The sequence below is a fragment of the Lacerta agilis genome, chromosome 1 (assembly GCF_009819535.1).
Source record: "Lacerta agilis isolate rLacAgi1 chromosome 1, rLacAgi1.pri, whole genome shotgun sequence".
Lineage (NCBI taxonomy): Eukaryota > Metazoa > Chordata > Lepidosauria > Squamata > Lacertidae > Lacerta > Lacerta agilis.
In genome coordinates, this window is record NC_046312.1 from 70,959,726 (window position 1) to 70,983,505 (window position 23,780).

Genomic DNA, 23,780 nt, shown 5'->3' on the forward strand with positions numbered 1-23,780 from the left:
ATGCATTACTTACACTTATTTATCTGAAATGGCAAATGCAGTTGAATTGCTCATTCACCCAGTTTGGAGAGGACCGTTTGAAGCTTTTCACAATCTTTTTGATTTTTTTTTTTATAATTTGCTGAAGACACCAGACTTGGAGACTTCACTGTCAAACCCCTAATACCAGATCATTGATGAGAAAGCTAAATAGTGATGCTCCCACATCAGACCCTTGGAGGACCCTAGTTCTTACTTACCGGTACCTCCATTGTGAGAACTCCATTATTCCTGTTTCCAGTTCTTGAACTACGTACATAAAGAGACATCCTGTCACAGCTAAGTTTACCCAGGAATCTTTGCTAAGACTTTGTCAAAAGCTTTTTGAACGCCCAAGTACCACAAATATATGGATCAGTTAAGAGGATTGATCCACAAATCTAACTCCTTGTAATATGGTTTGTGGACCCAAGCGGAGGTCATTTCAAGTGGCCATGTGCATCTTCATTCCCAGCTCCCCTGCACTTTAAGACCTAACTACACAAGATGTTGACAACTTGATTAACAGTAATGCTGTGTGAATTGTTTTTAAACCCCACCTTCAGTAATTGGGTTAGGAGAAAAAGTTTCAATTGGTGCCAATGGAAGCTTTTATCCTAATGTCAATTTTGTCTCACAGAGCAAAACCATGAGGGTGGTGCTGGAACCATAAAGCAAATTCTACCCGTTGAGTCTCTCCAATAGAAACTTTCAAATCTCTCACCCTCACCATTACTAAGGAATGCTATACAGACAGAAAAAGCAATCGACTCTAAATAGCTTCTTTCTGCATCATTTTGATACCACAGCTATCTTGAAGGGACTGTTCGAAACATACCAGGCATGAACCATAAATAATTTCAGTATGAATCCATTTGAATCCTTTAATGCACAGACTCAGAAGGTCTTATGATATACACAGTATCCGGTAGTTTAAAATGTAAAAACAATCCATCAGAAAAAAGGCAAAAAAGTTACTTTTCAAGCATAGTAAACATACATTACAGACTTAAGCAATACGTTTATCAAAGAGTTTGCACTGTATTTGGATCTAGTAGCAATTTTGTAATTCGTTTTTTAAAATAGCAAATCTGACAATGATGTTTTAAAATTTTGTAACAAATGAAGCTACCGATCTTATTTACAGTATAAATAGGCCTTTCCTGGGGTGTGTGTGAAGATGTCCTGTCACGTGTTGAAGCTCTTAAATGCAAAATAAAGCATTTTGAAAGTAAAACTATATATATTATATTTATTTATTTATTTATATGTATATATTTATAAATAAATATTTTCTATTCTGAAATTCCCACATGTGTCTTCTCAGCTCTGGAATACATACAATTTGTGGTCAGAGTTCTGTTGGTTTGTGTCATAACAATTTTTCACGAATCTTTATTCCTTTGCTGCTGCTCTAGAAAACTGCTTTTCATATAAGCTCATGACATGGTGGACAAACTGATACTGTTCGCAAGTCTGGATCATTCCTCCCCTGGGAAGAGAAGCGGGGGAGGGGGGAAGATTTGGAAGCAGTTATCTATTGTGTATCTCAAAACTATTAACAAAAATAATACAGCACCAATTGGGGTTGGGGGAGCTAAACACAAAAAACTGATCCCTAAGTCTACTGGTTTTAAATAGCCTTCCTACTGGTATTGAGTTCCTAGGGTTGCATCTAAGATCACTGGGGCAACATACCAGAGTTTTAAGGGCTAGGATCTGTGCTAAATGCTTCTCAAAAAAATTATCAAAATATAACATTAATCTCACTGTATCTGCTTGGCATAATCACACTGGTAATGGATCACGGAGATGCCAAAGATCACAGGAAATTGCTTTTAGGTCATAGACTTTGTTTGGCAAAAGTGAGTTTAATTCTGCAGTTGTTGATACAAAGCACAACAAAAAGGTTTTGAATTGGGTTCCCCAAATCTACTTACACCCGGCCAATACAGTCACAATAATGACAGCCATGGTATAGCCACAATAAGATCGAAGGTTCCGGAAGCCTGCCTGATTGCATGTTTGGGAAGCTAAATGAAACTTAATCAATGAAAACCAGTGCTCCTCTCTGACTACTTGCCCTCATGATGCCCAAGAGCTGTCACTGTCAGTGTTGTATGCATTCTCTGTGATACAACATTTAAATTCAGAATATGGTATCCGGCCCACAATTTTACATTCTTTGGAAGTCAGATGATTCAGGTGAGGTTCACCCAGGCTTTTGGGTGTAGCAGCAAGAAGGTATTTTTAATATTCATGGCAAGTAAGAGATGAATATGATGTAGATTTCAAGCCTGCTTATTTATTTAGGCGAGTATTTATTTATACCCCACCTACTGGTGTTGGATCAGCTGTGTCGGGCTTCCCAGTCCTTACAGTACTTCTCAGCTGTTACTGAAGTTGAAGGCATGTATCAGATTTCCTTTCATACAATCTCTATAGCAGGCATAGGCAAACTTGGCCCTCCAGATGTTTTGGAACTACAGCTCCCATCATCCCTGACCACTGGTCCTGTTAGCTAGGGATGATGGGAGTTGTAGTCCCAAAACAGCTGGAGGGCCGAGTTTGCCTATGCCTGCCCTATAGCCTTCCTGGTACAGGTGAAATGGTTACATATGACCACAAGATGGCAATATAGCTACAGGAAGTGTCTGAAATGCTGTAGTGCACTGGTCCCCCCCCCCTAAACTTTCCATGTTACAATTGGAAGATAGGAATGCCCTCATGGGATCTGTATTCATATCTATACATCTGTATAAAATATATATTTGCCCCCCCCCCACCAAAGCTATAAATTTCTCCCTGCCTATTCAGTTAAGTTTATTCCAAGTCTGAGTTGACATTCCACTTCGCTAACATCACCCTGCTCGCATGTTGCATGGTAACAGTGAATCCAACTAATTTCATCTATTTAACAGTTCAAGTTTACTCTGAAGTTACATTTCAGTGATTTCAGTGAAATTGATCACATATTTAACAAATCAGTATTTCTGACATTCTGAATACACCTGTCACTTGTAAATAATACAAATGTAATTAATTCTCATCTAAACCGTTCATTACGTTCTTAATAGTCTGTAATTTCGTTTTCATGTTGTGTGTCTGCTTCAAATATTTTTTCTCAGAAATATCCAAATTTGTCATTGTAATGTACCCTCTTTTTTAACTAGCTACAATGGAATAAAAACAAGAAAGAGTTTTTTTAATGATAAAATCAAATGGTAAAAATGTTTCAACATTTCAAAAGGCAAAACTTAAAAGTGAATGTAAAAAAAAAGGGCGGGAGAGCCTTCCTGTTGTACAAGACCTGGCTCACATGGAATACTAAACCATGGTTTATAAACTACGATTTAATGTGATTGTCCAAACCCAATCATGCTTTATCAACAATGAACAAACCACATTAGAAAGCCATGGCTTATTGTTGATTCATAAACCTTGCTTTACATTAGCCATGAATCCAGCCCTTGTATCTATTCCCTAATACTTTCTATAAACAACAATGATGGGCAACCTGTAGCTCTACTGATATTTCAGTACTCCAGTTCCTATCAGCCCCAGTCCACATGGGACAGTGGTCAGGGATGATGGTGTTTATAGTCCAACGGCACCTGGAAGACCACAGGTCTCCACCCCTGTTATAAATGATTTGTACAGCAGCAGTACTTCCCAAAGAGACAAACTCTGTTCATATGCTAAAAAGGAAGGAAGCATTGGGTCTCCAGAGTTTCTTTTTAATACAATACAAGATTCTCTTACCTGTCTAGCCGTAGCTGGCAGGTTGTTCTGAGTATGTCAACTGCGCCCTCGTTCTTCCACTGTTTGCAGCAAACGCTGGTGGCGATAAAGCAGCCAGTCCTACCAATCCCTGCACTGGCCAGAGAGAGGAACAGAAAATGAAGGTGGGAATCTTCAGAAAGAGCATCAATTATTCGCTCAGTATTTCAGACGTACCCTTGCCAAATGTAAAAAAAAAAGCCTTTGGAGAGAAACAAGCTCCATGCTCAGGGTCACTCCTCACGGCAAGTCAGACTCTAGGAATGTTCACCGGTAACATTCGTTCAGCGAGTGTAGTGTGTGTACCTTTGTACGAAACAGCTGAGCTACACAAATCAACAAGTGTACACTTTCGCACCTGCACTTGTACGTGTGTTGAGACAGCTTGGAAACTGTCTGTGTTCAGGTGAACATGCGGACAAGGCTTCTATCTTGTTTCATCCCCCACATGGCACATTTGGGAGCAAAGGAAGAACAAAACATTCATAGTTTATTGTAAATTGTGGTTTAATGCTGCAAGCCAGCCAGCCAGCCAGCCCAGAATGTGGGCAGAAACTATACCTAGGTCTGAGATAGGTTTTCAAATTTTAAGTAGCTGATTTTTTACTTTGGCGAGCGTGGGTTGAAGAAAGCAGTAACAGATAAGAAGACTCAGTTAATCAGAGTATACTTGCGTCTTACATGTATTTAATTTGGCCCTAAACCATTAAGCAAGGTGTGTGTGTGTGTGTTTGCCCACATCATTACAGAATATGTGGAAACTCAGTTGGCATAACCTCTGTGTACCCCATAAGGAGAGTTTGTGAGCAATCTGGTATGCAGAGAGACAGTTTAATAAGATGTTTTCCTTGTCCAGAATAAGCAGTTCTCATTTACAGCCTTGGTCCAGTATACCTGAAGGAGCATCTACGCTCCCATTGTTCTGCCCGGACACTGAGGTCCAACGCCAAGGGCCTTCTGGCGGTTCCCTCGCTGCGAGAAGCCAAGTTAAAGGGAACCAGGCAGAGGGCCTTCTCAGTAGTGGCACCCGCCCTGTGGAACATCGTCCCACCAGATGTCAAAGAGAAAAGCAACTACCAGACTTTTAGAAGAACATCTGAAAGCAGCCCTGTTTAGGGAAGCTTTTAATGTTTAATAGATGGGTGGGGTATAAATAATAAAATTATTATTATTATTAGGAAAAAGACAGAAAAAAATGTTCTAACCATCAGTCATATACATACAGGTGAAACTCGAAAAAATAGAATATCGTGGAAAGGTTCAGAGCGAGATATGGCAAGCCTTTATTTGTTATTATTGTGATGATTATGTCGTACAGCTGATAACCCCAAATTAACAATTTCAACTTTGGGGTTTTCATCAGCTGCACGCCATAATCATCACAATTATAACAAGCAAAGGCTTGATATATCTTGCTTTGCATGTCATGAGTCTATCTCATATTAAACTCCAGTAGCTAATGAAAACAATGGCTTACAAAAATGGACTTTTCCATGATATTCTAATTTTCTGAGTTTCACCTGTGTGTATGTGTGTGTGTGTTTTCTCAATGAAAGATTACCACATAGATTGGAGGAAAATGTTACAGGGTGCAATGCCAGACAGATGTTAGGTGAGCCATCTGGCTTCTGTCAGGCCGGATATGTCAACATGTCACTTTAAATAATGGAAGCAGCAAATAACAATTACTCCGCAGTGCAAGAGCTTTTCCCATTTTGCAGGTCTCAAGCAGTGCTGGTAGCATCTCAAATGGATTTCCATTCATTGTCACTTAGATAATTTTGGCCACCAGCTGTGCCCTCAGGGGAAATAAAGAAACGCTACTTGTGGGCAGTCTTTTCATGCAGCTCTATAGAGATGTATACAGGACACAAGATTTGATTTGATTTTCACCAACCACCACCAAAATAAAATAAAAGATCCCCTGGTCTATAACACTGCAACAATATTGTTCTTCAGGTTAATCTTTTGTTATTGACCAGAGCTGTTCTTGTATTGCATTTATGGGTTGCAGCGAGCGATAAATTCTATTTGTTATCTTAAAATTATTTTAATGAAAAATGAGAAGCAAAAGTGACAAAGCATGTTGTATAATGGAGTATTATTTTAAGGACAGTTGCTACGTGCATTTTGCAGCAGTCCTTTCCACATTTAAACAAGTTACAAAATGTATCTGAATGGCTGGGATAAAGGCATTGGACAAGAGGACCATCCAAACTGGACAGCTAGAAGTCTGGATAAAATAGCATTCTATTAAGATACATTGACATAGCACTTGTGAGCACAGGATAAACTGAGAATTCTGGCAAGCTATTTTAGAAAACTGGTATTTTTATATTATGCAGATATACCTTTAAGATTACTGTAAGAGGTTTGGCATACTGATATTTGTGCATTGATACAGTACAGTACATTTAGATCCACCAGGATCTCATTGGTTCCCCCCACCCCACCCCCGGCCAGTTTGTACAAGGAATGCTCACATTTTGTTTTAAAATTTCTCCGTCTTGTGTCATGACATTCAATGATTGTTCACTATGTATGGTCAATTATGGACTCTTTCTGTAACCATATCAAAAAGAATATCTGCTTTAAAATAGGGATGTTCCCTGCTGCCTGCCGAAGTCCAGCAGTATGAAAAAAGAGGAACTTATGTTATCAGAACCTGAATTTATTTTGTATGAGAACACTAACTAGTCTTTCATTTCGCTGTATAATTTATGATAGCTGATCTCTGCTCATTTTCCATGCATGCTTGGCTGTTCTTCTAACGTTCATGAAAAAAAATCAAAATCTATTTTAGCATTTATTTTAATTTTAAAATCAAGTCTGCCATTTTCTACTGTGAACAAGCCCAGGAAAGCCCAAGAAACCTTTCTCTCTCTCTCTCCTTCCCTCTCACTCACGCACATAGATCATTCAATATTAACAACTACTTTCCCAGGGACTATGACTCGCTTCATATGAATCCAGTTCATATGATAACTGGGCAATTCTCACAGTGGAGGAGAACTCCTGTCAACTATGAATTGAATGTAGCATGTGACCACAGGACTCCACCTAGAGAATGATATATGAGAAGGTCAAATTTGCATAATTTTCCCTATATATATATGTCTCTCTGTGTGTGCGGACACATGTATATAATGTTGGTTCACCTGCAAACTCCTTCAGTGTCACCTGGATGTTGTTACAAAAAATGAGTGGCAGAATTGTGGTGGGGGAGAGGGCTGCAGCTTCACCTCAGAAACCGGGGTCACTGCCAGCCTAAGAAAAAGAATTAAATGAACCTATCTCTACCCCCCCCTTAAACTGGCTGTTTCCCCACATTGCATGGTTAATTAAGCAACCCACGCTGTTTTCCATTCCATCTGCACAGCAGATGGGGACAATAAAAGAGTCAGGTCAGTTCCAGCACAAACCCAAGTAAAAATGTCGGTATAAGGTTTTCACACCATAAAGGCTTCTGGTGCCATACTTCTGGTTTTTTTGGGTGGGGACGACGACGACGACTTCTCTTTGAAGTTCCAGTGCCAAATTAGAAGCAAGAGATGCTTCCTCACTATCTTACATGGCATAGGCTAACAGAACAGTAGTTAAAAGCAGAGCTTCACAGGAGGTGGATCATGCAGAAATTGTACTCTCTAGATCAGCACTGCGAGAGAAGGTTACTTTAACACAATGACAACTTCTTAAAACTTTCCATGTTCTTTCCCTCTCTCTTCATGGTGGTTTAACAATGCATAATTAAGCTACCTGCAGTGAACTATGATTGGAGCATTCCGTTCTTCTGCACACTGTGTGGCCTCTTCCACTTCCTGAACCAGCTGCAACAGGGCTGGGGCTTGATCAGGAGTCTTCTGATCTGGCCAAGAAGTATACCAGTAGTGCTTCAGATTTCTTATTTCTTCACCTTTCTATAAGAGAGTTATAAAGAGATTTATACAAGCAACCAGAAAAGGTATTTCCCAAAAGGTGAGACTCCTTAATGAGTTTTAAAAAACATTTTCTCGGGGTATGCTGCATGGTTTACAAACCCTTGTCAAAGGGCATTTGTGTAATAAGGGCTGATAACAAGACAGAAAATTAAATATAAAGATGAAATAGTCAACCTATCTTAAAGCTACATTATTCTCCCCAAGGATGCATAATGATCTGTTGCGCTGTGTAGTCTTCTGATTCCAAAATTATTATTTGAAAATTATATATTTTCCTGTCTTTTTGCCCAGATTTAATGATGTGTTGCTTTATTCAAAACTGCAAACTGCAACAGTATCTTTGCAGATATCTTTCATGAATGGTATATAAATAACTTTAAATATATAATTAACGCCAATTGCTGGCAAAGCCACACTGACTCTGCTGCTATCCTGAGATGGCCTCCTGGACTAACTCATGACATCAGAGTAAAATTAAGGCTTGCAATACTATTTTGACAAGGTGGCCAATTTACACTTTTCAGAGGTCCTGCTTTCTTGCTGCTATTCAGCAAACTGAAGAGCTGTGTTCAAAATATAATTATGTTCTTAATAATATTGGTAACATAAATGGAAAGAAATCCTATTTATAACCTAATAGACAGAAAGCTATTTCTCCTTCTTAAATTCATTTTCAATCCTCATTGTCAATTACATACTACATACTTTCATCTAATCTTATTTCCCTATAACATTATATCTTAAATTATCTATTTCCTAAATCATTACCAAAAACCTCTAATCCCTTCCCTAAGGATTATAAAATTTAAACATTACATATTCTTAAACAATCCAAATTTCTTCCAAACTTCCTGCCACACTTCCTCTCTTTGGTCACGTAATATCACCGTCAAATCAACAAGTTTCAGAAATCTTCACCATTAATATTCTTGCTGCTGTTGTGGCATACTAAACCCTAATAAAAAGGCACATCTCCATGACATACAATACTGCTGCTGTTGTTGTTGCTGCTGTTTAGCAACCGAGAGCATTCCCCAGGACCAGGAAAAATACACAAGGTAGGCACACCACACCCACTCTTGCACACAGAGCACAGGAATACACTCACCACACCCATACGGACCATGGTCGGTCTCTCTTTCTCTCACACACACACCCCCCCTATAACTTCACATTGACATAGCCATACACACCTTGCTGCCTCTCACACACAGACAACACATGCAAACAGACTACACATAAATCTCTCCCTCTCTGTCCAAGTTCATCTCTCTCTGAGACACACACACACACACAGAGAGAGAGAGAGAGAGAGAGAGAGAGAGAAAGAGAGTACGTGAGCACCCACCCACATAATTCAGAAAATGCCCCCCAATGGCTGAAGGAAGGACCTGCTGTTTCCGAAACCCCCCCCCCCCAATTGTAAGGCCCACCGTGATGCCTGTGGGTGCCCGGCTGGTGATTCCTACATTAGGATAACATTTAAAGGCTAGTCCATACACTGAGCAAGCATGCCGTAATAATGACCGGTGCTAGAATTGTGTGGAATGACTCACAGAATTCTTCTGCTGGATGAGCACAAGTGGCTGGAAAGTCTTTGAGCAGCACACATTCAATCAAAATACCTGACTGCTTTCATTACTATATTGCTACATGGTTGGAACCAGACAGACACGTAATCAGTGCAGTAATGAAAAGTGGTGTTTCAGCTGTGTTTTATAGGCTGGATATAAAATGGCAACTTTATGAGCAACCCTGGAAAGGCCTTTTTCATGCAGCTCCACATATACCTGAGTGATCTTACTTTAGGGTAATAAGCCTTAACGGGTCATCGTCTGCTTGTATAACTCTTTTAACTGTGATTTCAATTCCTTCATAGGTAACCTGTTCTTCTGGCCAGTATTCTGTACATTCTGAACAAAATATAAACACCATACATATAAAATATAGTTATCGGCTGGCACGGAGTGACTTTGCTGTACTAAAAAAAAAAGTACACTTAAAAGCAAAATAAGAAACATAACTCCAAAATCCACAATAACAACTTTTTTTTAGGACCAATGAATTGGTCACAAATAGGGGACAAGGTTTGGATTTTCCAGAACTCTTTTCAGGCTGGCTATTGCGGTAAAGCGGGGTGTGGGGTGGGGTGTGTAGAAGCATACAAACCAAAATGGCCAGAATTGTAGCAAAACTTGATCTCATTCAGATTGAATTAGTTGTCTGCTATAGCTGCAGGTTATCGTGTTACACTGAGGACTCCGAGACAAACAGCTGTGGTTTGGCCCCCCCATTTTTAAGAACATAAACTTCAGCTGGCACCCGGTCCTGTCTCTAGACCTATTTAAGCAAGGTGTGCAAATTGTTTCCAAAGACAGTTGTGATATTATGTACTGCCATATATGAACAGCAACCACCAGTTCCTTCACATGTCTTGTAACGCCATAGCTTTTTGGCCAGGCTTTTCCTGACCCGTAAGATCTGACCCAGCCCAGTTTTATCTGTATGAATGCCTGTTTTCATATGCTTTTATACTACTGGTATGCCCCGCGGAGGACCTTAAGGTCCATAAATAACACACTTTGGAGGTCCCAAGCCTCAAGGTGGTTAGATTGGTTTCAACTAGGGCCAGGGCCTTTGCAGCACGGGCCCCGCGTGGTGGAACGCTCTGTCACAGAGACCAGGGCCCTGCGGGATCTGACATCTTTCCGCAGGGCCTGCAAGACAGAGCTGTTCCACTCTGACCCCTTATAAGGGATGTGGTATATAAATTTTCTTGGCTTTTTTGCTCGCCCATGTAGGACCACATGGATAGCTGGCTCGGGTGAATATCTGATGTTTCCTCCCTTTATGGTCTTAATGGGCTACTACAAAATGAGGCTGCATTTTAAGCTGTATTTAAGCCATATTTTAATTAACTGTTTGTTTGTTGTTATTGTTTCCTATTATGATTTATTGTAATTCATATTTGGTGTTAGCCACCCTGAGCCCAGCCCTGGCCAGGGAGGGTGGGGTATAAATAAAATTATTATAATAATATAATAATAAAAAATAATAATAATAATAATATCTTACTGGATTTATGTTTATATCATTTATTATTTATTGATTTTATATACCACCCTATACCCAGGGTCTCAGGGCGATATTTTTGTTTCAATTACAGTGGTACCTCTGGATGAGAACGGGATCCATTATGGAGCCCCGTTCGCATCATGAGCAGTCCACATCTTGAGTGCTGTGTCTGCGCATGCTCACCGCGCGATTCGGCGTTTCTGCACATGCGTGTGATGTCATTTGATGCGTGTGCATGCACGAACCGCCAAACCTGGAAGTAACCCGTTCCGGTACTTCCGGGTTCAGCGGGTTCGTAACCCGTGACAAACGCAACACGCAGCATTGGAACACGAGGTACGACTGTATGCTGTTTCTTGATTTCATGTAGCATACTGCAGAGAGATTTTAGTTCCAGGTTTGCATGTAAGCCTCACCACCGGTTTACACCAGTGGGAAAATTTGTCACTACCATTTCATGAGTCAAACTTTCACAATTCTGTTCCCCCGCCTCGACACAGTCCCTCCATGCTACAATAGCACTCATCCATTGTAAAAAACTGACAAATGTGCTAGTAACTATCTATAGCTCAGACTCCAAGCAGCAGAAATGAAGAACACCCACACATTTCCGTGGGCTGTCTGTCAGTTCAGATTAGACCTGACAAAAGTGCTGGAATAGTGAGCCACTAATCCTTGCATTATTGAACGTATATAGCAGGAACACAAAGACTCTTCCTCAAGCACTATGGCATAACTAAGGTTTCAGCTCTGCATCGACACATTTTTAAGACATAATTTGAAGCTGGCAGGGGTGGGGGGGGGGGGGGGGGGAGAAAAACATCAGAGCAGGGATGCTAACAAGAAGGGGACTGTAGCCTATATTTATATCAGAGTCTCATGGCATGATTTTATTCTTCAAATAGGAGGTATCAATGAAACATTGCGCTCAATCATATCTTTTGTTAGTACAGAGACTGATGGCATCTACTAGACTTTTGTGATTAATGAATGACTTCTAACCAAATGTGTCTTTCGGAAAAAGCGGTGCGCATGTGCCGTTAAGTCGCACAGCTTGCCTATCTCCTTGGTAACATCCAGGTAGCACTGCAGATACAAGTTGCGATGGATAGATTGGAAGAAAAATGGTAGCTGACCGTGATCTTTTGCCCACAGAATTGATTCACAGAATTTATCAAACCAATTAAGTCAAACAGTTGCTCAGCTATGTTTTGCATGGCAATCCATACTGTAAAATGCCAATGCCTCAAGCAGAAATAGCAGCAGCTAGAAACAACAGGGTTAAATCCAGACTCCAAAGGGGTGTCAACTGCCCAGTTGCTGACCTGGAAGCAAAACAGATGTTGAGAAAATGACATCAGTGACAAAGAACTTGGAGGCAACTCACTTTATAGGGAGGGGATTGAGTGTGGCACCAGGCCGTCATCCGTCATGCACTTTTCCACGGTTGGGCCCTCACTGTGTGAAAGTATTTTGTCCAGATGGGTAAGTGAGGCATCCACACATGAATGGAGCAAAGTCCTCGTTACCCCAGGAGAGGTAATAGCATGCGAACAGCTTGATATAACACCCTACCCTTGCTGGCACAGAATCTCACATAGCAAGAGATTTGATCTCACCCTCAAAGTAGGTTGGGACTCCAACTAGAGGGGAACCTTCCAGGAGCTCCATGCGACAGAGAGATTGGAGGATCCTATAGAGTAGATCATACAGTATCTGCTGATAAGTATCAACTCTATGAAGGTGGCTTGGCTAGGATCTGGAACAGTCACATTGTTATCCCATGTGACATGAACAATGGTGTGGTGGAATTACCACTAGGAGCTAAAAAATGGGCAAAAAAATGAAAGGCACAAATACAGGATGGACGACACCTGGCTTGAGAGCAGTACATGTGAAAAGGATCTAGAGTCTTGGTAGACCATAAACTTGACATGAGTCAACAGTGTGATGCAGCAGCTAAAAAAGCCATTGCAATTCTGGGCTGCATCAATAGGAGTATAGCATCTAGATCAAGGGAAGTAATAGTACCACTGTATTTCGCTCTGGTCAGACCTCACCTGGAATACTGTGTCCAGTTCTGGGCACCACAGTTCAAGAAGGATACTGACAAGCTGGAACGTGTCCAGAGGAGGGCAACCAAAATGGTCAAAGGCCTGGAAATGATGCCTTATGAGGAATGGCTTAGGGAGCTGGGTATGTTTAGCTGGAGAAGAGAAGGTTAAGGGGTGATATGATAGCCATGTTCAAATATATGAAAGGATGTCATATAGGGGGAGAAAGAGTTTTCTGCTGCTCCTGAGAAGCGGACATGGAGCAATGGATTCAAACTACAAGAAAGAAGATTCCACCTAAACATTAGGAAGAACTTCCTGACAGTAAGAGCTGTTTGACAGTGGAATTTGCTGCCAAGGAGTGTGGTGGAGTCTACTTCTTTGGAGGTCTTTAAGCGGAGGCTTGACAGCTATCTGTCAGGAATGCTTTGATGGTGTTTCCTGCTTGGCAGGGGGTTGGACTGGATGGCCCTTGTGGTCTCTTCCAACTCTATGATTCTATGAGCTGAGTAGGAAAGGAAGAGAAGACAGAGACAGAGAAATAGCTTCTTTAAAAATTAAGGAAAAAGAGAATTGGGTATGGAAAAGAAAAATGTAGAAGGAGATTAAGCAAAACAGGAGTAGAGTCAGAGCTCTGTCCTGGATGAGGCAAAGAGCTAAAATGGAGACACATAAACACAACCAGGATGTTACATAAAGGTTGATCACACGGTTCCCTGCCTCTCCTGGCCAGGAGGAATACCTAACCCAGTCATAGATGATACCTTCTTCAGCACCCCATCCAAAGAAACTAGGGCACGGGAAGGGATGAGGAGAGAACTGGTTGACAAAAGGGCACAACAGTGTTCTTGGATTGAAAATGGCTACAACATTATTGATTACAGATTCAGGTAGGTTTGGTTTAGGCATTGGGTGTTCTTCCGGTTGATACTCCCGCCTGTTGGCTGGAGATTTTCAGGGTCGTGCCTCAGTTAAAGGCTACCTCAAGATGCGAGTCAACTAAGCTGGCCCTCTAAGCTGCCCTCTGGAAGTTCTATGGCCCATCTGCTCCTATAGGCTTCAGGACAGAACTCCACCTAGATTCCTTTATTGGAGTACCTTGAGATATTGCACCTGCTGGAGGGGAAGGGGGTGATGCACCACTTCATCCCCTTCTGGAAATAAGACTACAGGATTCAACCCAATGCCTTACCTACCAAAAGTTGTGAAATTTCCTATGAGGAAGGCAAGAAACCCAAACTTGTTTCCAGGCAAATTCCTTCCTGGCCCTGAATACAGTGACCAAATATATCCAAAGCAAGTTCATTAACACAGGATCACAGATCCAATTATGGGTGGGTGAGCAGTTTGATCTGCCACTGACTGCACGCTTGAAGAGAGTGCAGCTGGCCTTTTAAGCTGCAGTGGTGGGCCAGAGAGAAGCTTTGCTCCCTTTGGTCCACTGCTGATGCTCTTCCTACCCTGAAGGCCATGACTAGCCCATTCAAATTGTAGGTTTTGGCGGGCAAGCCCAGCATCCTCCGTGGCCAGGATTGCTGCAAAGGAGGGAGGGATCACCCTTCCCTTCCATGTCCTCCTGACTGTAAAAGCACTGCCCACCTGAGAAGCGGGGATAAGCGACCATTTCTAATCAGCATTCATCTTTGCAACTGGAGCACTGTAAGGGTAGAAATCACACTTCCCTAATAACATTATTAAGTGCTGGGAAAACACAGCATCCATTGCCTTTGGGAAAGTCATTCCAATCTCACAACAAACAAGTAACAAATTTTATTCACCTTCTTCAATGTTGGGATGGGGTTTACATGTGTGCTGATGTTTTGCTCATCACGCCTTTTTAAAGCACTCCAAACCATGACTACTGAGGTAATTTACAAAGCAAACTAGCTTCATGAATGGAACCATATTTTATTCAATCATTTCCCATGGCTCAGGCATCCACTGTGGAAACATCAATTACAACATGGGATAAAGAGCAGAGACTCAGCATTACCTCATTCATCTCTTCTATATTGGTAATCATGACAATAATTGGAGAACGCTCCTGCCACACCATTCTCCAGAAATCACTGACAGTATTAACTATGGGTCCCTGAGTAGCAATGTACACCTTTTCTTCTCCTCTATAGCCCTGCCAACAAAGCAACAAGGGTTCATTAGTGTTGAGCTGTGCACAGACCTCAGTCCTCCAGTCCTTTACCCAAGGACAGTTAGCAAATCAAAAATAAATGTGCTTGTGCACTCTTTCTCCCACATCCCCCCACCACATACAAGCCAAGGACAGAAGGCACAACTTCAATTTATACAAGCAGCAATGGTTGCTATGGCAATGGAAGCATTTATGCTATGCAAGAAGCATGGTTAAACCAAGCTCGGTTATGCTCTTTTTGGTTTTGCTGGAGCCCAAGAGCTGTATTAGACCCTCAGGGTGCAGCACTGCCCTGGCCTTGAAATCTGAGGTCTCCTTGGAGAAGGTGCAAGGGGAGCAAGATTTCCACACCACCAACAGCCCTTCTGAACTGTTGGATCCAGACATCCCACCAGAGGTCTCCACAGGTTCCTGGCTGGCTCCCAGAACCACCCTTGACCCGCAGGGACAAGCAGAAGAACACAGCCAGGCAGAAGCTTCAGAGCTGCTGCTGAGGTAGCTAGATAGCTGCATGAGGCTACTTGTGGGTAGAAGGAGGAAGAATATGTAAGCACCTGCCCAGAACAGGGTCTGGCTCAGAGCCAGGAGTAGATGGAGCCTACAGCTCATATATAAGTTATCTGTCTGTTGTGTCAACCGCTCCAAGTTCCAGTGCAGGGCCTCTGTGAACCGGAAACCATAGGGACAGTAAAGAGGGCTGATGTCATTCTCTGATACTGAAGTAACAACAGCTGGTATCCAAAACAATTGCAAATATTTTTAAAGACAAAGGTGTGTTTGGGGTGGGAATGGTGATCTATGGAATTTTGCAGCTATTCATGAATAACTGAGACCCAACAAACCACTTACGGAAAACCCTTCAGGATTGCTTAGCTCTTACCCTGATGTAGTTGGCATTGATGTAAGAACTCAGGGGATCATCTTGATCATCTGAGGTAAGGCACACTCTGCTGTGAGGATCTGGAAAACCAAAGCAAGAGTCATAGAGTTATGTGCTACAAGGAACTCTACTCTATGAACTGCACAGCTGTCCGCGACAGCAGAAGAGTAATGGGCAATGAACCCTTGGTGAGAAACACTGCGGCAATGTCAAATCATCCAAAGATTTGATCTTAAAAATGTAGCAGTAGCCCTGGCGGATCAGATCAAAAGCCTTGGTAAGTCTGCTCTGCTTCCCCCAGGTGGCCATGGAGATGCTTCTGAGAATCCCAGGTATGACTTGAATGCACACAGAGGAACTGGTATCCAGTGGCATACTACCTCAGAAGAATGCAGATGTTCTATTTAGATAGCATGGCTAGTAGCTATTGACAGATCTATCCACCATGGATTTATCTAATCCCTTTAAAGTCACCTAAGGCAAAAATCACCACTACATCTTATGGCAGTAAGCAGACCATATGGACAGCAACATTGCGCCAGTGCTGGGGAAGCAGGCTACTTCTGCACCCATTACAATGCCTTTGTGACACTGCCTCTTTCTCCAGTTTTTTTTAAAATGCTATTTATTTTCTTGCTGCTCTGCACAGAGGCTTTTTACTGGTGTCAGCCATGATGGCTTGCTACTACAGTGGGCAGGCTTGGTCCCAGAACCAGAGCAAAGGCAGAGGTGTTCCTTTGCACTACAATTCTGGAACCTTTTAGAGGACGGAGCTTGGATTTGTTCCTCTTTGAAATTGGCCTTTTTCATCCATTTAGGCTGGCACTTTTGAGACAAGAACTTAAAGCAAGCAACCAGCTTCCTCAAAAGACGTTGATTCTTTTCGTGGTTCCCCTCCCCCCCCAGAATTCCACAACAAATTTGTAAATCTGCAAAATATATTTCCTACAAAAGAAATATAAATTAGCTGAATTAAAGACTATTATCATTTCTCTCAGTAACTGCAATTAACTCCAGAGTTGCAGGCAACTGATCATTAAGTTAAGTGCCTGTTTACCTTTCATTTTAACTAGAGTGAACATCTGTTTTAGACAACCTTGAATATTTTTCCTTCCTCAAAAGCAACACATTCCACTTTGCAGGCAACTTTACTAATCAAGTGGTTGCCGTCCTTGAATATGAAGCTGCAATAAGAAAAGAACGTCGCGTTTACTGAAATAGACCAAGTCCTCAGAGCCACATGCACATATACGGCTTAGAGCTGCCCTTCGTGGCCTCTCCCTGTCCTCCTCAAGACACGCAGCTCACACAGATATAGTAACAGACTGATTGGCAGGTGGTTGTGTGGGACGGTGCAGGCTGGCTTTGCAGAAGAAGGAACACTGGGAGCATGGCAAGAGGAAGGCACATGCTTTGGTCACCATTATCCCTTGCTACACGTACTTCCCCTTTCTCTTCCTCTGTATCCTATTTCAGACTGCACGTTCCTTGGGGCAAAAAGCTCTTTCCCCCCTTACTTTTGTGAAAGTACCATGTACAGTTACAGATGCTAGCAATGTTGACCTTCCTCTGCAAAATCTCCTTCTCTCCCAAAGAAATCTGAAAGCTTGCCAAGACCTCTCCATTACCAGCAATCTTACCAGTACACTGGCACAAGGATTTGCTGCAGTGCTGCCCAAGTTCCAATGAAATCAATACAAACCCCTCAGACCTACCCTTGCGTGTGCCTAACTAAACAAAATGAAAATCAGGCATCCTCCTCACGATCCCTCAATCATCTGTATATACTGAGGGGAAAACGAGAAAAACAAAACCGCAAAATAATAAAAATGAATTATATTGTGTCAGTTATGGGGGGGGGGGGTTCATAACAAACACCAGCGAGGCGTGAGGCTTTCAGTTTCTGTATTATTCAAAAGGTCTTTAGAAGTTGCAAAAACTAAGAAGGTTGTAGGGCCGACTGTTGTATGAAAAAGGGGTAAAAGCAAACAGCATACAGCCCAGTTGTTTGCATATAGAAGACACACAGTTCAATTCAATTGTCTCTAGTTAAAGGGTTTCTGGCACTAAAGCTGGGAACGATCTTTGTGTAAGACCTTGAAAAGCAGCTGCTAGTAAGAGGAGGCAATGCAAGGTTAAACTAAAGCTCAGTGGCAGAGCAAATGCTTTGCACGCAGAATGTCCCTGGCTCAATCCCTGGTGTCCCTTGGTAGGGCTAGGAAAGACTCCTGTTTGAAACCCTGTGGAGCCACTGTCAGTCACTGCGGAAAATACTGAGCTAGCTGGACCCATAGGCCTGAGGTGGTATAAGGCAGCTTCCCAAGTAAATAGACCAATGGTATAAGAAATACTTTTGGAAGATCCTTGTAACTCACTGTTTCTGCCTGGCCAATTGGAAACTACAATTACAGTGGTACCTCAGGTTACATACACTTCAGGTTACATACTCCGCTAACCCAGAAATAACGCTTCAGGTTAAGAACTTTGCTTCAGGATAAGAACAGAAATCGTGCTCTGGTGGCACAGCGGCAGCGGGAGGTCCCATAGCTAAAGTGGTGCTTCAGGTTAAGAACAGTTTCAGGTTAAGAACGGACCTCCAGAATGAATTAAGTTCTAACCGAGGTACCACTGTACCTGTTGATGTGGCCACTTCGGAGATACAGCTGGCTTTTGTCAGAGGTCTCACTTACCCCCTGCTGCACACCAAGGGAATCCATGAATGAAAGCAGCATAAAAATATCAAGCACAAGGATAGCAAAGCTTATTCCATCATATTTCAAGTGTTTTTAAAAAGCTCACAATCATGTGCAATTTCACACACTTCAATATCACACAAGAAAATTCAGCTTGACGAGCGGCTGTAACGTGGTTATGGTGCTTACTTGGGAGAATTGTTTTGTAGCGATTCTTTCGGACCAAACCTGGAATATCATATTCCTTTGGATCAACAAAGTTCATCGGAATTTCCTGTTGAAAGATACACAATATGAGCCATTAACAGATTCTGAAGGGACAGGAAGAAGCAGAATCCTGTTGTTTTCCTTTGAATGTGAAGTAGTGGCAGCAATGAAATTAGCTCAAAGATGTGATGTGACATTTCCAGTTATTTTTTACACTCCAAAATCAGATTCCTGGATTCCTGGGAGAGAGCCTCTTTTTTTTTTTTTTTTTTTTTTTTTACAAAAAAATAAATATTAAAATGCTTCTGAAAATACTCACTAAGGAACACAGTTAAGAGCTACTTTTAGCACTTAGGAGAATGTTATGGGCTCTGTTGTGACCAAAGGCTTATGCACCAATATTGCAGAGGGCGAAGGTGCTTAAATACACTGAAGCCAATGGGTTACAAACAGCTCAACTATGTGTAGGATTCAAGCCATAGCATTCCCTTAGATATGGAAGCAGTAGATGAGCTGCAGCACAGAAAAGGCTCTTCCTGGGGAGGTAGAGTGACTTCTCATGTAATATTTTATTATAGGTCAGTACTTTGCACTTGCTAGACTGTAATTCTTGTCCATTTGTGCAGAACCCATTGCTGACATTGGCCTGGTTCACACATAAGGCTAAGTCAATCTATGGCTAAGCATGAATGGGCAAGCCACCCCCAAACAAACCACAAGTGGTAAGCCAAGAACATACCTTGAATATAGCTTGTTGCTTGTTTTGGAGTGAAACAAACCACAAGCCTGGAGAAAGTGGGCAGAGAAAACTTCTTCTCCCACTCTCATAACACTAGACCCTGGGGAGGGTCAATGAAGCTGAATGTTGGTGGGCATTCATGCAGCACATGGTTAAACTATGGAACTTGCTCCCACAGGAGGCAGCGATGGTCCCCCACTTGGATGGCTTAGACAAATTCACGGAGGAGAGGGCCATCAGTGGCCAACTAGCCATGATGGCTATGATCTACCTCCGGCTGGAGGCAGCAATGCTTCTGAATACCAGTTGCTGGAGGGGAGAGTGCTCTTGTGCTTGAATCCAGATTGTGGGTTTCTCACAGCCGTCTGTGAGAACAGGATGCTGGACTAGATGAGCCATTGGCTTGATTCTTACAAACCCGGATTACCAAGATACTCACAAAAAACTCTGTCTGGAGTACAAAAGAATCCAATGCTTTCTGGTGTAGCTCCTCCTCAGTGAGAACGTTTGATGCTGTCTGGAGGTATTCTCGAGCTGACTCTTCCTTTGGCGACATAATATAGCCAAACTCTTGCTCGGAACAGCCTGGAGTGCACATGTCCAATGTGAGTGAAACATTTGAGCCCCTCCTGCGCAAGACATAACACACATTTGTTGATGATTGTGAAATAAGTCAGTACAGACCGCTTACTCTTCTTGTTTACTTTGGGCAACCCACACAAACGTGTTGTTCCCCAAGCCCAATCTATCTAAAGGTACCTGAAACCATGAGTTTAAACCATGCATTATAATATTCTCCAAGTTGGAGAATGCTAAAATAATATAGTTCAGGGAATTGCACCAGCAATTCAAAAAAATATATTTAAAAAAATACAGAATAGAAAAAGTAATACAAACAAAATTATTAGCTTAAAAAGAATAACTTGATTTACTGGTGTCAGCCTTCTCATAACAATATTGATGTTGTTCCTTTGATTAGCTACATCAGTTATCAACATAATCACCAACATAATTTACATCAACATTTTGTCCAAGGGCCTAACCACATCCACAGTTAGGATTTCGTTTCAGTTTTTGCTTTCCTATAGAATAGCACTATGACTTCTGCTTTGAAGATAGGGACTTGCCACTTGGAGAATGGGGTCAAACCCTCACTATCCATGTCCTTTCTCAGATATAAACCCATCTACTTCCAGGGGTGGGTGGTGGTAGTAGTAGTGAGGAGGAGACAGAAACAGCATCTGCGCTTGTCTTTCCACACATCCACGAAGCTAACAGTAGCTTGCCAGAAGGCAGGGGCGGGGATTAATGTCGGTGAGGAAAGAGTTAAACATCGCCCAGAGCATCTCCATTCTTCAAACATTTGGGACTAATAATCAAAGCAAAAAATGTATATGATCCCAATGACCGATATATCTGGTTAGGTCCTTAGCCATTGTGGCTAACTGATCACTGTCATTCAAGAGCTACATTTTTGTTCTAAAATTCAACATTTCCAAAAGACTCTCATATAACTTCTCCCTAACAGGGAGGGCACCAAAAACATCTGGAGGGCAGATGCTGGCAACTCCTTCCCTAGGTGACCCACAGATGCCTGTAAGAGCACATATGAAGCAACTATGGAGTCCAGTTCTCTTGCCCTGAATGAAAATTATCTCTGCCCGCTAATCAGGTTCTTATTGGGCTAATCCACTCAGAATGCCTACACTTCCACCTTCCTGGACCCAAGCTCTTTGCATTTCTTTACCTTTCTTGCAGTCCCACAGATTTAACTGTTAGGGTTGCTGGATCTGTCTCTACTTTCATATCCATCACACAGTCAAATACCGGTGTCTCTGGCACGGGGTCCAGATCGAGGAATTCATCTTCAGTTTTGTCCTCTGTCCACTCGGAATAGGTGAATGAAGGCTGGCGGCTTACAGACTGTCGTCGGTCCTCTTGGAGGGGAAATGGGGGATCTGGAGGTGTCTTCAGCAGATACCAAATCTATGGGGAAATATACAGTATCTGGACCTTTCTGCATATTTGAAAAAGGACTTGCCTTTTTAGTGATCAATGGGTCCATTATACCTCTGCATAATAAAACTGCACTAAAGCAAGCTGGAAAATGCTACACAATCAACTCTTTCTTGCAAGTGTCACAAGAGGACTGTCCATTCTATGTTTGCAGTAAGGCAGAGGGCTTTATGGAACCTGCTAGGCATTGCCACTGACTACAGCAGAGCCGTTTCCATGCATGGAAAGTCTGTGTCGATGCCAAATGTGAAATCACTTGCTCCTTTGTGTAGTAATCAACTATGAATGAGTGCACAAAAATGACATGTAAGCCTAGGTCACAGGTTGTGACTACTCTAGAATCATGGAGAAATATGGTAATTCCCACCCTACCCACCCCATCCCAGAAAGGGGAAGTCTGTTTGAAAGAGCAATCACTGCCTGCTCACAGTCTGCATACTCAGAGCTGGCTTGCCCATGAGATGGCTGATTCAAGTGCCACCCCCAAGGGGTGGCACCTGTTTCACCACCCAGCTTTGCTGCTAGTCTCCCCGGCTTCTAGAAGCAGAGCAGGTCTAGTGGCAAAGCTTTGCAGAGCACCTCCCTTCCTGGCAAACCAGAGAAATGGGGTGGCACACTGCCACCCAACTTTGCTGCTGGGAAGGAGGGGGAGATCTCCCTCCGCCCAGTGGTATGGCGGACCTTTGCACTGTTTCACCACAGGTGAGCGAAAAAGAAAAAAGCTGTACTCACACACCTTGCAAAGCAATGCTACAGTCAAACCACTTTCAACTCTCCAATGAAGTATTGCTGTCTTTAGTCAGAGACACCTTACATCAGGAACTCAATTCATTAAAAAAGATACTAGGTCTCTTGCAAATTCTTGTATTTTATAAGTTCCTTGTTCCCAATCATTCAAATAATCTTAAAAAGAGGGTAACCCGTCAATACAGCTCAGGAGCTTGAATAAAGCTCATAGATGAACATCGTTATCCCGATCTGAAGCTAAACTTGGAGCAGGGAACCAGGTATACAGAAAGGCAGAGTGTGGCACAAGTCCCAAACTAAAAGGAGTATTGGACGACAACAAATGTTTGGAAAATCACCTTTCTTGAAAATTCAGAAAATCTGACATGTAAGGAAGGGTTCTACTCAATTCATAGCATTATACTTTATTTAGAACATATATTATAACCAGAACTGGCTACCTCATTCTCTAATTAAGTCGCTAAGTTTGAAATGGACACACACACACACACACACACACACACACTGGCAGTTTTCAAATATTTCAACATCTCTCAGAGAAGAGAAGAACAACAGCTGTCCACAGAGAACAGAACAAGGATCAATGAGGCAGGTTCAAGTTGAAATGAAATTTCCGAGCTACTAGAGCAAGTCAGCAATGAAATAAGCAGTTTAAGGATGCAAATCCAATCTACCCCTTTGGGGGCTGTCAAGGAAGGTTAAGAGGAGCCTCTGTTTATAGGGGCCTCACCTAGTGATAGGATGTCCTGTGGTGGAGGGCAGGGCATTGGCACAGACCAGGGGTCTGCAACCTTTAAGACAAAAAGAGCCACTTGGACCCATTTCCAAAGGGAAAAAAAAAACCTGGGAGCCGCAAAACCATTGCGACATTTAAAACAAATATAACACTGCATATATTGTTTCTTATCTTAATGCTATATATACAGGATCGTGCAGTCAGCTGCTATAGCTGCTATATCAATGAAAAATATGAGCATGTCTGATCTGTGACTTTTGATGGCTAGTCCCAGTTATTATTCTCTAATGAGGGGAGAGAGATGCACCTCATATGGTCCCAAATGCATGTAAGCTTTGCTGCTTTTGATGCCCCAAATACAAAACCCTCTCGTATTCTGAGCAAGCTTGGGCTTGCTCTCCTGGGTGTTGAATGAAGTCAAGGTGTGCATGTAGGGGTGTGTGTGTGTGTTTGTTTTGAATCAAATAAAGGGGGTGTTGAATAAACTCAGGGGGTGTGTATGTGTGTTGAATCAAGTCAAGGTGTGTGCGTGTGTGTACGGGGGTGTATGGGTGTTCTCCCAGGCTCCCTTTAAAAAAACGGGGATAAGCCGCTCTGAAGGGGCACCATGCACCCCTTCACAACGGCTCATCCCCGCTTGCTTTGAATGGAGCTGGGGAGGAGGGGTGAGCTTTCACCCCTGTCCCAGCTCCCTTCAAAGCAAGCGGGATGAGCACAGGGCGTGGGGTGGTGGAGAAAGCAGCATCAC

The 23,780-nt window shown here is 42.4% G+C and overlaps 1 protein-coding gene across 1 annotated transcript in view; it reads right to left on the reverse strand.

Annotated features, from left to right (window-relative positions):
- Positions 1–1,295: 1,295 nt before the first annotated feature.
- LOC117059660 (tyrosine-protein phosphatase non-receptor type 5-like) overlaps positions 1,296–23,780 on the reverse strand; it is a 24,954-nt gene continuing 2,469 nt past the window's right edge. The window contains 9 exon segments of the mRNA XM_033171792.1: positions 1,296–1,510; positions 3,781–3,894; positions 7,555–7,717; positions 9,542–9,649; positions 14,849–14,996; positions 15,895–15,974; positions 18,777–18,861; positions 19,973–20,162; positions 21,281–21,550. Of these exon segments, the coding sequence (XP_033027683.1) occupies positions 1,414–1,510; positions 3,781–3,894; positions 7,555–7,717; positions 9,542–9,649; positions 14,849–14,996; positions 15,895–15,974; positions 18,777–18,861; positions 19,973–20,162; positions 21,281–21,550 (1,255 nt within the window). The 3' untranslated portion in view covers positions 1,296–1,413.